The 13984-nt window shown below is 42.3% G+C and overlaps 1 protein-coding gene across 5 annotated transcripts in view; it reads left to right on the plus strand.

Moving 5' to 3' along the window:
• Cltcl1 (clathrin, heavy chain-like 1) overlaps nucleotides 1-13984 on the plus strand; it is a 115440-nt gene that overhangs the window by 42600 nt on the left and 58856 nt on the right. For all 5 annotated transcript variants that reach the window (XM_013517955.1, XM_005391782.2, XM_005391784.2 and 2 more), the window contains one exon: nucleotides 725-993. In XM_013517955.1, the coding sequence (XP_013373409.1) occupies nucleotides 725-993 (269 nt within the window). The remainder of the gene's footprint in view (nucleotides 1-724; nucleotides 994-13984) is intronic.

Below are 13984 nucleotides of genomic sequence, written 5' to 3' on the forward strand. Positions count from 1 at the left end.
ACTTGTTTGAGTAGAACTGATTTCTGATTATTATTCATATAATATATAAATATTTGTGTACGTTTTCATTCACCTAAAGAGCTAATACATAGAAGGTTCTTACTATTTAAACATCAGAGTATAAGTACTCAGACAGCCTTTTTTTCTTGTTAGTCAGATTAGCTTTAAATAGCACTATTTGTGGGCCAGGGCTATAGCTCAGCGGCACAGTGCCTGCCTGGCAAGCACAAGGTCCTGAGTTTGATGACAGATACCAAAAGAAAAAAAGCCCAATTTGTGCCAGGTGTGGTGGTGCATGCTTGTAATCTCAGCACTTGGGAGGCTAAAGCAGGAGGGAAGCTGAGGCAGGAGGATTGCTGTGAGTTCAAGGCCAACTTGGGCTACATAGTGAGCTCAAGGCCAATCTAAATTACATAGTGAGACCCTATCTCAAAAAGACAAAAAATAAATAAATAAAAGTACAACTTGTGGTGGCATATGCCTGTAATCCCAGCACTCAGAAGGCTGAGGCAAGAAGATCACCACAAGTTCAAGGCCAGCCTGGCTGCATAGTGAGCAGCCTGAACTACACAGTGAAAACCTGTCTCAAAAAAAACAAGAACAAGAACCTAAATAAGTAATACAATTTAAAGTAATATTAATAGGATTCAGAATTAAGAGTATAAGAATTTGTCTTTCAGATTTTCATTTCTCTTGCTCTAATGTCCATCTCATCAAATACTAGCTGGGAAGACGCTTCAAATCTTTAATATTGAGATGAAGAGTAAAGTGAAGGCTCATACTATGGCAGAAGAGGTGATTTTCTGGAAGTGGGTGTCTGTGAACACTGTTGCCTTGGTGACTGAAACTACAGTCTATCACTGGAGCATGGAAGGTGACTCCCAGCCCATAAAGATGTTTGATAGACATGCCAGTCTGGCTGGATGTCAGATAATCCACTACCGAACTGATGCATACCAGAAGTGGCTGCTTCTCATTGGCATCTCGGCTCAGGTAAGCTTCAGGAGCTGGTCTGGTGTAACTCATAAGGGCTAATGCTAAAATGGAATGGTTCATTTGTTTAAAGTTCAAAAAGGCAGAAGTAGGGCTATGTCTAAAAGAAATAAAAATTACAAAGTAATATAAACTTTGGATGAAATTAATTCAGCTTTGGCCTTTTACTGTATTCCATCAGGTTACTTATCATTTTGTAAACTGTTTCTGGCAGAGTTTTGAGAAGTGAAATGTTGAGGGAATTTTATAGAACAATTGAAAACCTGTGGATTTACCAAGAGTATTTTTAGGCTCTATTTTAAGGACTCAGTGGAATATTAGTAATTCATGTCCATTTCTAAAAAAAGTTGTATTTTTCACCTCCCTTTTTTTATTCCTCATACCTAATCAAGTCACTAGCTACTTGAGCCCTACAGGGGTGTTTTGTACTGACGATATAGATCCTTACTGGCCAATCCTGGCCTTTGTATCTTTTGTAAGTGGAAGATACGTCTTTCAGAATTTTTGTACTTAGAGAACTATCAAATGTTGGGATAGAAAATTGTGGGAGCCCTGAGAGAACACCTTATGTTCGTGTTTTGTGTTTTGTTTGGTTTTGTTTTGTGGTACCTGGAATCAAACTTAGGACCTTGCACTTGCCAGGCAGGCACTTGTGCCACTGAGCTATATCCCTGGCTCCAGCATCTTATGTTAGGAAGGGTCCACGCAGGAGGTTATCTAAGCTACATCTTGCCCACTATACAAGTGTACTTTGGAAGGAAACAATATGTGCAAAGGCATGGAAATGGAAGAGAAACAGCCCTTCTAGAGTAGGGTCATCTATTTTTGATAGCTGTAAGGTCCATAAGTGGCAGCTAGAAGAAATGCTGGAGGGATGGGTGGGTCCCAGAGTGAGGTACGTGCTTTGTTTTGCAGGCAATAGGAATTCTTTAGCCAATTTTAAGAGAGAGTGATGTAATTAATTAACCCTCTTGGCAGTGTTATCAAGTGAAAATATTGTCATTAATAAACTGTAGGCTGGGAGAGTAGTTGGCAGGCAGATATAAGAATAAAGCTATATAGTCTTTACTAGAGCAGACATATGTATGAGAAAGGTAGAGAGCCAGCAAAGAGGGAAGGAGTACCTCTCTCCACTCGGAGAATTTCTTCTCCTCTGCAACACCCACCCCACCCCACCCAAGAGAAGAGACACTTAGACAGAGACAGTGGCATTGGAGATGTCCAAGGGAGGCAAGACTTGAGGATTTGCAGGTGAAATGACTGGACCTGGTGATAGACCGAGTGTCTTTTGGAGAAGGGAAAGTTGTATAATGGGCTGGCATTTAACTCAGAGAGTGAGCCTAAGTGAGGGAAAGTTGGAGTACTAACTTTCAAATTTTGTAATATGCTGATGTTAGGACTTGTGCCTAGACGTCCCCTCCCCAAAGCCTCATGCAGCCATAGGTGGGGCTTTTTGGAGGTGGCTGGATCTAGGATGTGCAGCTGGGATCAAGGGTATGATGCTGGGATTGATTCATGGTGTGATGCGAGGATTCAGGCTGCCCCACCCTAGGTGTGAGTGCTATCCCCACTAAGGATGGGTATCCTGGATAAGTTATAAGGGACAGAAAGAAAGTTGTCCCTTGTCATTTGCTGTTGCTTTGCTACTTTCTGCCTGCCATGAAGTGTTTCTCTGCTGAGATCCCCCTCTGCCATGCTACCCTGCCTTGGAGCCAGTCAACTATGAACTGAAACCTCTACAAACTGTGAGCTACAGAAAACCTTTCTCCTTTAACTTTGAGTGTCAGGTATTTTGTCCCAGCAATGAGAGAAATTACTAAGACAACTGCCAAGTTTGTCTTCCTACTTGACCTGTTGAGGTTTTTTTTATATAATTTAAAGAATTTCAAAAAAGAAAGAAGAAAGAAAGAAAGAAAGAAAGAAAGAAAGAAAGAAAGAAAGAAAGAAAGAAAGAAAAGAAATTCTCTTAAAGAATTTCTTTAAGAGTCACCCAGCCTTTTGATGACTGGCCCATAGCTTCCATTTAACCTCAGTTATTTCTCATTGTCAAGGCTGATGGTAAAGCTGGAGTGACAGTAGGTTTGGTTGTAGGAAACCCCACATCAAATCTGGGATAGTGGTTGGGCATGGTGGCACACACCTGTAATTCCAGCACTCGGGAGGCTGAGGCAGGAGGATCATGCAAGTTCAAGGCCAGCCTGGGCTACAAAGTGAGCTCAAGGCCAACCTGAACTGCATAGCAAGACCCTGTCTCAAAAAGACTACAAACAACAACAAAAAATCTGGGACATTGGACATTCCCATTGCACCTAAACATGAAATAACATTTATAATACTATCACCTATAATGGCTTGTTTGACTCTGAGTGTCAAAGCTTTCCAGAGCTGAGTGCCAAAGGAATAATTTTATACCCAGAAAATTTTCTGTGTTATATCATCTGTTAGCTGTATAGATTTACTCTTCGGAGTTACTAACTGCTGTTAGGTAGTCTTTGTGGAGCTTTTGTTGTGTGGAAGCACTACATTAGTTTTCATTTAAAGGATTTGGACATTGCTGGGCGTTACAGTAGACAAAAGTAGCAGATGGTTCAGGTGTTGCTCATAGAAATGAGGATGGGAAATGTTTGTAATGTGGGGGTTGGGGAGGGTTGCATTGCCTGGAGTACACTTTAGAGAGAGCCTAAGAATACTAAGATGAGTGCTGAGGAAGTTATAATCACAGGTGAAATTTGTGCAACACATGCTGTTATGATAAATTTCAAGGTAATATGAGTCTGGAAAAAACAAATTGACTCTCTTTACCTTTTTGAGGCCAGGAGAAGAACTAGAAGAGCAATCACCCATAGCCCATTTATGCTGTTTAGAAGTCATTTGAGGTCTGGAGTTGTAGCTCAGTGGTAGAGCACTTGCCTAGCATACCTGAGGCCCTGGTTTCTATACTCATCATTACTAGAAAAAAAAAAATCACTGGGAGAGCATTAAGCCTTTATGTTGCTTTCAGAAAGAGCCCTCTAAACTTATGGGGCCTGCAACTGAGAGAGAATGTCACCTATAGTCTCACCTTATCACTTTTCCCTTATTTGTCCAAAATACTTTATATTTTGAGCTCCCTATTTATTTTATGAAGCTGGATCTTTATACTGAATCTGATCTGTATGTGTTTCTTCTTTCAGAAATGGTGATATCTGTGGAGTTAGACAGGAATGGAGCTTTGAGCAGACAGTCATAAAACTAGACAGTAGTCTTGGGAGGCTGAGGTAGGAGGATCACTGTTGAGCTCATGGCCACCCTCAGCTGCGGAGTGAGGTCAAGGACAGCCTGAAGTGCATAGCAAAACCCTGTCTCAAAAAGACAAAACAAACAAACAAAAAAACTAGGCAGTAGTTCTAAGTGTGGTATTATACCTGTAACCTTAAGCAAGTCACTTGAAAATTCACTCAACATTTATTACCTGCCCCTAATAATTTACTTTTAGCCCTTTTGTTCTGGTTTTACCAGAGTACTTAACTTGTACTTTTGTTTTTCCGAACTACAGTGTATCAGTCAGTGCTCACTAGAGAAACAGATTTAGTATAAGATATATATGGATTTACAAGGTAGCCTTCCAGCGGCCACTTGCAGTCAGGTGTGGAGGAGTGCAAAAGGGCTGTGTGCACAGAAGAATCCAGTCAAAACTCAAAGGCCTGGAACCCACCGTAGAGTCCTGTCAGAGTCCATGTCCAGAAGCCAAAGGGTCTGCGAGGGAAGGCTGAAGAGTCTGTGGTGGAAGTCAGAAGACAGACATCCAAGGCAAAGGCAAAGACTGGAGCTCCCCTGAAGAAACGGAAGCAAGCCTTCCTTCTTCTTTCTCTTTTTTAGTCCATGCCCTTTTTGTTCTTGCCCTTTTTCATTGTGTTCGGGTAGCAAGACTATTGTTTGGTGCCAGTCACACCTAGGGTAGCCTTCCATCTTCAATAAATCCACTTACTCAACCCCATTGTGCTGAGCCAATCAGTTGGGCACTGCTTACTCAAAGTGGCACAACAGTTAAGTACCACAGTCTCCCACTCGGCAACTTGGCAATCAGACACATTTTGTTAAACCATACTTGGTCTCAAGATACAAAGAAAAGTTCACAGTTATGCCTAACATGGTATATCTATTCTGTATACAAATGGAAATGCATGAATTTCCTGCCCAGAATAGAAGGCATTTTTCTTTGGGTGATGCTTACTCCTAACATTTCATAACTTGAACTGTATAACATGGGCTTAACAGTACTTAAGAACCAATACTAACTCTCTAGACATTGTGTTACGTAGGAAGCATATTAGGAGAGAACAATTACAAATTACAGTCTTTGTTTCTGTAACTGATCATGGAGTCATAGCTGACACTTACTACCTTTTACTACCCATTTTGTGTTCCCTTGGCCTTCAGCAAGCACTTCAGCAGGTCTTGGTCCTTTCCCTGGAGGGGTAACCCATACCTTCATTCCTGATGGTTCTGGGCCATTTGTCATCCTGCCTGTATTGGGTTGTTGTAGTTTCCCACTGATTTTAATAATGGGAATTGGTAATACTGAGAGGTGCCCTAAGGGATCTCTTGGACTCCAAGTACATTCTTTCCTCCAGTGTGGTGTAATAATACAGTCTCTCCTTGATAGTCTGGGTCAGTCACCCCTGCCAATACCCTAACTCTCTTTTTAGCTTGTTTACTCTGAGGCATAAAGAGCCCAAAATGACCAGGGCAAGTCTTAGCTTCCAGTTCAATAGAAACATTGTTGTGCTTCCTGGTACAAGCCTTCTCCCTTCTGGAACTAAGACTTCTGCACCAGAAGAACATAAGGTCATGGGAACAGGAAACAGAACTTTTGCTTATGAATCATTAGAAGTAATGTGAGTGATACCATTCTTGCTTCCACCCCTTGATTCCTGGACTTGTGAGTTCTGGCTGTGGGAGATGCAGTACCATATCGTCAATGCCAATTCAAAGCATATTCAGCCTTTTGAAGAACCTTGCCCCAGCCATGCAAGGTATTGCCACCTACCTGGTGCTGTAACTGCATCTTCAAAAGGTCATTCCACCTTTCTGTCGATCCATCTGCTTCTGGATGGTGAGGAACATGGTAAGAGCAGTGAGTTCCGTGAGCATGTAGCCATTGCCTTACTTCTTTGGCCATAAAATGTGTTTCTTGGTCAGAGATGATGCTGTGATGGTGAGTGAAATATTCTGTAAGTTCGTGGATGGTAGTTTTGCCAGAAGTATTACATGCAAGGCAGGCAAATCCTTATCCAGAATATGTGTCTATGCAGTAACGACAAAGTGCTATCCTTTCCATGATGAAAGGGGTCCAATATAGTCAACCTGCCACCAGGTCACAGGTAATCACCCCATATTGGGGTGCCATATTGAGGATTCAGTATTGGTCTCTGCTGCTGGCATATTGGGCATTCAGTAGTGGCTGTAGCCAGATCAGCCTTGGCAAGTGGGAGTCCATGTTACTGAGCCCATGCATAACCTCTATCCCTGCCACCATGGGCACTTTGTTCATGAACCCATTGGGCAATGGTGGGGTGGCTGAAGGAAAAGATTGGCTATCTATATAACAAGTCTTCCTCTCCACTTGATCATTAAAGTCCTGTTTGGCTGAGATCACTTTGGGGGGAATATTTATACAGGATACAAATATCGTTACATCATTTAGCCATATGAAAAGGTCTATCCACATACCTCTTTCCCAGATATCGTCACCAATTTTCCTGTCGTGTTCCTTCCAAGTCCCCGATTATCTGGCCAAATCATTGACTACAGCCCATGAGTCAGTATGTGGTTGTACATCTGGCCCTTTTTTTCTTCCAGGCAAAATATACTACCTTGTACATTGCCTGAATTTCTGTCCACTGAAGATTTCCCTTCACCACTGTCCTTCAGGGAAGTCCTGGAAAGGGGCTACAATGCTGCAGCTGTCCACTTGTGGGTGGTGCCTGCTCTGCAGAACCGTCCATAAACTGTCCCCTGGCCTTCTCCTCTGTCAGGTGATTATATGGTACATCTCATGAGGCCATAGGTGCGTATTGGGAGATGGAAGGCAATATAGCAGGAGTAAGAACCATGGGGGCATCTGGGCAACATTTTCATGTAACTTATTTGTGCCCCCTGGACCTGCTGTGGCTTGATCATGTACATACTACTTTCATGTCCAACTTTACGATTTGGTGGATCAAATAATACCCAGCTCAGGGTGCATGATAACCTGGTGCCCCTTGGTCAAGCATTCACTTTCCACCAAGGCCCAGTAGCAGGCCAGGAACTGTTTTTTCAAAGGGAGAGTAGTCTGCAGATGATGGCAGAGCCTTGCTCCAAATCTTGAAGGGCTCCGCTGCAATTCCTCTATGAGTTCCTGCTAGAGACTCTAAGCATAATCCCTATCTGCCATTGACCCTTTAGGTACCGTTGGATCTGCTGGATCATATGGCCCAGTGGCAGAACAGCCTACACAGCAGCCTGGACCTGTTGTAGAACCTTCTCTTACTCTTGGCCCTCTTAAAACTAGCAGCTTTCCAAGTAACTTGTAAATAGCCCAAAGTGAAACACCTAAGTGAGGAATGTGTTGCCTCTAAAACCCAAATAGGCCCACTAGGCGCTGTACCTCTTTTTTGGTTGGAGGAAGAACTAGATGCCACAGCTTATCTTTCACCCTCGAAAGGATATCTCCCAGTGTCCCAACGCCACCAGGCTCCTAGAAATTTCACTGAGGTAGAAGGACCTTGAACGTAGTTGGATTTATTTTTCATCTTCCAGCTCACAAATGCTTTACTAACAACTCCACAGTGATTGCAGTCTCCTGCTCACTTAGTTCAGTCAGCATAATAGCATCAGTGCAATGGACCAGTATGATACCTTGTGGGGGAGAAAGGAAATCAAGATCCCTGTGAATTAAGTTGTGACACAGCTGGAGAGTTAATATAACCCTGAGGCAGGACTGTGAAGGTATATTGCTGACCTTGTCAACTGAAAGCAGATTGTTTCTGATGAGCCTTACGGCTAGGTTTGGAGAAGAAAGCGTTTGCCAAATCAGTAGCTGCATACCAAGTACCAAGAGACATGTTGTTGTGCTTAAGCAAGGAAACCACATCTGGTACGGCAGCTACAACTGGAATCACCATTCGATTCAGTTTATGGTAACCCACAGTCATTCTCTAAGACCCATCCATCTTCTGCATAGCCATATAGGAGAATTAAATGGGAATGTGGATGTGGTAGGAACCACCATCCTTACATCTTTCAAGTTCTTGATAGTGGCACTAATATCTGCAATCCCTCTAGGAATATGATGCTATTTTTCTTTTACTATTTTAAATTTGGCCTTTCCAACCACAATGGCCTTCACACTACAGGTTAGAGAACCAGTGTGAGGATTCTGCCAAGTAGTAAGTAGATCTATTCAAATTATGCACTGTGGATCAGGGGAATACAGGATGAATTTAGGACCTACTGGACCCACTATGAGTTGGACCCTTGCTAAAACTATTGATCCCTCCATAGGTCCCTACTCTTATGGAGGGCTACAGTGACTTTTTGGATCCCCTAGAATCAGCATTGATTCAGAACCAGTGTCTAGTAGTCCCCAAAATATCTGATCATTCCTGTGCCCCTAATGTGCAGTTACCTTGGTAAAAGATCTTAAATCCCTTTGGGGAAGGATGGGAGAAAGATTGGCCACATAAGTTTTTGGTGGTACACAGGGCCCTTCCTTAAGGGGGACCCAACCACCCCTTCATTTAAAGGGGCTCTGGCTCAAATCTAGCTAGTTGAGGGGCCGTGACTGTGTTGCTACTATTTGAGGTGGGTTTCTGTTTATTTGCCCTTAACTAATCCAGTAAAAATTTGGTAGAGTTCCTATCTGTTTCACTTTTGGGAACACCATGGCTGATGAGCCAGTACTGTAGGTTACATGCATCAGACCACCCTGATCATTGTTCTTCTGTCCACTGTGGTAAGTACTTGCACCTTGTCCTTGGTGGTTGAGTGCTGCCACTTGAGCCCTGCCACTCTGGGATCCAGTTAAACCCATTTCCCTAAAATTTCCCAACTGAATAACTGCAGTCCCCACTGTAATGTCTGGCATGCAGACAAGAGCAATGACAGGGCTCTTCAGGGATGCTGTTGCTCCCATCACAAATCTGTTTCTCAAAGAGTTAGTGAAGGGTGATTTTCTGGATCATCCTGTGGAGATTAGGTTGAACATGACCGGTACACTCCAGCATTCCCATTTCCCTGAGCCTCCAAATCCCCTTATCAACAGTTAACCAAGGAAGGGATGGGGATTTAGCTCAGCGGCAAAAGCGCCTGCCTGGCAAGCGCAAGGTCGTGAGTTCGGTTCCCGGTACCAGAGAAAAACCAAAAAAAAAAAACAAAACAAAACAAAAAAAAAACACTTAACCAAGGGATATCTGGCATCTCTTACTCATTCGCAGTGGGCCATCTTCTGATACATACTGTTGCCAACCAGAGAGACTGTTAATGGCTGCAACATTAAATTCAGAATCTGTACTCAACAGGCCCATATTGAAAAACAGCCTGATCCAGATAAACTTTTTGCTACCATTATTGTACACCCTTAAAATCCATTCCCACACTTGCTCTTCAGGCCTCTGCTTATGAGTTAGAAAACTCAAGCCACGTGTGATGGCTCATCTCTGTAATCCTAGCACTTGGGAGGCTGAGGCAGGAGGATTGCCACGAGTTCTGAGGCCAGTCTGGGATACATAATGAGTTCAAGGCCAGCCTGAACTACACAGCAAGACACTCTCAAAAGAAAAAAAAAAAAAAAAGGAAATTCAAGTTCTTTGGGAGAATAGCAGATCTTCTCATGGGTCACACTATGTACTTCCCCCTTAGGAGTCTTCGGCAATTTGAGTCTGGTTAAAGGCCTAGAGGCAAAAGTGGGTGGTGAGGGTAGGTCCTGAAGGATGTCAGCATTATCATGCTTGGTAAACACAAGATTAGTTTCTTCAAGTATAGGAGGAGAGACCAACACCACAGGATGGGGGTAGGTAAATCTCTTTCTTTGGTAAAATCTCATTAGACTCTTAGCAGTGATTGTGAACCTTTTGGAACTTTCAGTGATAACAAACAGCCCTATATCCTATGCTCCCAGCCCCACCCAGTCTCCAGGCCATCACGCTTTCTTGCTCCTCACTGGTCTCGCATGTTTAACATCCTCATCCTCATCAGGATCCTCCTAAACATCGCCATCCTAACTTGGGATCCTATTTTTTTTTCCAGTCAGTGCCGTCACCTTTACTTCAGATACCTTTCGAGGCTGAGCATTAAACTTACACTGTATTTCAGCCAGTCAAATTATGAAGGCCTGCGTTTGGATTTCTACAGTTTCAGCCATGTGGCTAAAGGAGAGAAGATTCTCTTTGAGGATACACTTAGAAGTTTTTCAACTTTTTATGCATGTTTGGAGCTTTAGATTATGTTTAGAGCTGAGTATTTGAATTGTTGAGCTCCTTATTTTCCTTTATTTTGTACTCACAAAAGCACTAGGAAAAAAGAAAGCACCCCCCCAAATACTAAAGGAAATAAGAAAATTGAAATGGCACTCTAGAAAATACCTGTTTAAACTAGGCACGGTGGCACACACCTCTAATCCCAGCCCACTGAGAGGCTAATGCAAGAGGATCTGCAAGTTTGAGCCTGCCCTGGGGAACTCAGTGATCTAGTGAGACCCTGTCTCAAGATTTTAAAAAGAAGAAGGCTGGAGATGTAGCTCAGTGTGAAGGCTCTGGGTGTAACCCCCTCCCTGAATCAGCAGAAATCTTACCTTGTCAGTAATTATCCAAAATAAATGCACCAATAAAAAGACAGTGATTGGCAGGTAGTGACATCTCCAACTTTACACAGATGATGACATTATCTCCAACTGTATGCTGTATACAGGAGATATTTTATGTTCAAAGATAAAAATATGTTGATAGTAAAAGGATATGAATGGTATAACATGCAAAGTAAACCCTAAAAAGTGGATTGGCTATACTAATACAAAATAGACTTTAAACTAAAAATTGTTACCACAAGCATGCACAAATGTGCATGTCAACATGATTTATAATAGTAAAAAAGTAGAAACAATTTAAAGTCCATCAGCCGAAAGGTAGATAAATACAGTGGTATCTGTACAGTAAGATAGTAGCTTTTCATGAAAAGTGAATACATAGTATGAGTGAGGTGGTACGCACCTGTAATCCCATCACTTGGGAGGCTGAAGCAGGACTATCATGAGTTCGAAGCCAGCCTGGGCTACAAAATGAGTTCAAGACCAGCCTGAGCTACATAGTGAGGCCCTGTCTCAAAAAAAAAAAAAAAAAAAAAGAGCGAGGCTTGGGAAAATTAAAGAAGTTATAAAAGACTATATTGTTTGATTCAATTTATGAGAAATGGCCAGAATATGCAAACATGTAGAGAAGAAGTTGCTTAGAACTTGGAGGGTGAGAAGTGGGAATGGAGATTGCTAATGAAGCTCATTTTAAAGAATTAAAAGTATTCTAAAATTACATTGGTTTCACAACTCTCAATACACGAAAAAAATTGAATGATGTGTTTAAATGAATGAGATAGCTGGGCATGGTGGCACATGCCTATAATCCCAGCACTCAGGAGGCTGAGGCAGGAGGATCTTTGTGAGTTTGAGACAAGCCTGGGCTACAAAGTGAGCTCAAAGCCAGCCTGAACTGCATAGCAAGACCTGTCTCAAAAAGACAAAAATATAAAGAATGAGTGAATGAATGAGAGTTGGTATGTGATTTATATATGAATAAAACTTAAATACTCCTTGGAGTCTTGCCTGTCTACAAGGAAATCATCCTATTTGAAAAATATAAATGAAGACTAAGTAACAAATCTCATGTGTACTTTACCAACACACTAAAAGCCAAGAGATAAAATTCTAAGCATTTGATGACAAGAACTCTCATATGATACACATGTAGATTAATTGACTTTTTTTTTTTTTTTTTTTGAGACAGGGTCTCACTATGTAGTGCAGGCTGGCCTTGAGCTCACTTTGTAGCCCAGGCTGGCCTGGAACTCGCAATGATTGTCCTGCCTCAGCCTCCTGAGTGCTGGGAGTACAGGTGTGCACCACCACACCCGGCTCTGTAGATTAAATGAAAAGAATCAGTTGAGGAACAAACTCATGTGTCTTATCACCAGTTGATTTTTTACGAGATATAGCCTTCAAACCACACCCCTGTGACCCACTTCCTCCACCTAATAGTCCATTGTGCTAGAAACTCATCACTGCATCCGTCCATTAGTGAGATCAGTGCTGTCATAATCACTGTCATCTAGGTCCCAGCTCTAATGATGTGCTGGCCATTAAGCCTCCAAACCATTACACTAGTCATTAGGGAAATACAAATCAAAGCTACAATGAGATGTCGTTTCACACCAACTAGGACGGCTATAATAAAGTTCACAAGTGTTGGCACCAGTGTGGAGAAATTGGAGCCCTTGCACAGTAGTGTTAGGAATGTAAAACGTTTCAGCCACGGTGGGAGACAGTTGGGCAGATCCTCAGAAAGTTACTGTTTGACCCACTGCTGTGTATCTACCAAAGAGAAATTAAAACGTGTTCATACAAAAGCTTTTATACTTAATGTTTATGGCAGTGCTGTTCATGATAGCCAAGTGTTGGAAATATGTACCCAAATGTTCAATACTGGATGAGTGAATAAACAAAACATGGTTTACACACACACCTCTAGAAAGAAGTGAAGTCCTGAAACATGCTGCAACATGGAGAAGCCTAAGCGAAGAAATGAAACCCAAAAGACCATATTTTATGGTTTAATTTGTATGAACTATTTAGAATAGGTAAATCTGTAGAGAGCAGATTCATGGTTGGCAGCAACTATGGGAGCTATTTATTGGGTACAGGGATGTGATTTGGGTGATGAAAATGTTTTAAAACCATGTAAAGGTGTTGGCTGCACAATATTGTACTAAATGCTACTGAATTGATGCCGGTAAATGGTTGATTTTATGATGTGAATTTCACCTCAGCATGAAAAAGGAGATGGGAACATGACGCCATAGTTTGCCAGTACCTCTCTTAGCCTGCTGTTATTTTGTGTTTTTACCACAGAGTTGCAGTACATGCAATTTACAGTCATCTTGGGGAGTGGGTGCATGTACATACATAGGAGAGCTTGTCTCTTTTTTAAATCAGCCTCCCCCCTCCTCCTCTAATAAGCTTCTGTTTTAAACAGGCTCTTTTCCCATCACCTATTTAGCTCATGCTCCAGCATAGGTGTCACTCACTTGAGCACTGCCTCCCCTACACACCTCTCTGAGTGAGGTACCAGTCTCCTTTCGGTTGGCTTGCTTGCCAGAAACCCTCACCATGTGTCCAGAAGGGAAGGCCCTGTTTTGTATCATTTCATTTATCCTCAGTTCCAAGTACAGTGCCTAGGTAAAGAAATGTGCATTTGAAGCCTTACTTGCTGCAGTCTTCAACATGTCTTTACCCAGCTTTGATACCTTTGACTGTCAGCAGCCCCATAAGGTGGGCTTCGCAGGAACGGAAGGCTTAGAAGCAGATCATTGGGCTGAGGCCACTCCTGTGGCCTGTGAGCCAAGAGTACCAGTCAGCAGAAGTCAGGTCTCCAGCCTTAACAGTAAGTGTTCACTCTGCTCTGCCTCTGCTCTTGGCTTCAGTGTAGCAAGTGTTACTGAGAATTTTCCCATATTCTTCAGGGAAGCACAAGTCCTGTGCTTTTGAATCTCATTTTTCAATCCCCTTGTTCACTGGGCGTGGTGGCCTACGCCTGTATTCCAACACTTGGGAGGCTGAGGCAAAAGGATCACTTGAGTTCAAGGCCACCCTGGGCTATATAGTGAATTCAGGGCCAGCCTGAGCTACACAGGAAGACATATATATATATATATATATATATATATATATATATATATATAATATATATATAATATATTATATATA

This window comes from Chinchilla lanigera, unplaced genomic scaffold (assembly GCF_000276665.1).
Source record: "Chinchilla lanigera isolate Chin_1 unplaced genomic scaffold, ChiLan1.0 scaffold00041, whole genome shotgun sequence".
In the NCBI taxonomy this organism is placed as follows: domain Eukaryota; kingdom Metazoa; phylum Chordata; class Mammalia; order Rodentia; family Chinchillidae; genus Chinchilla; species Chinchilla lanigera.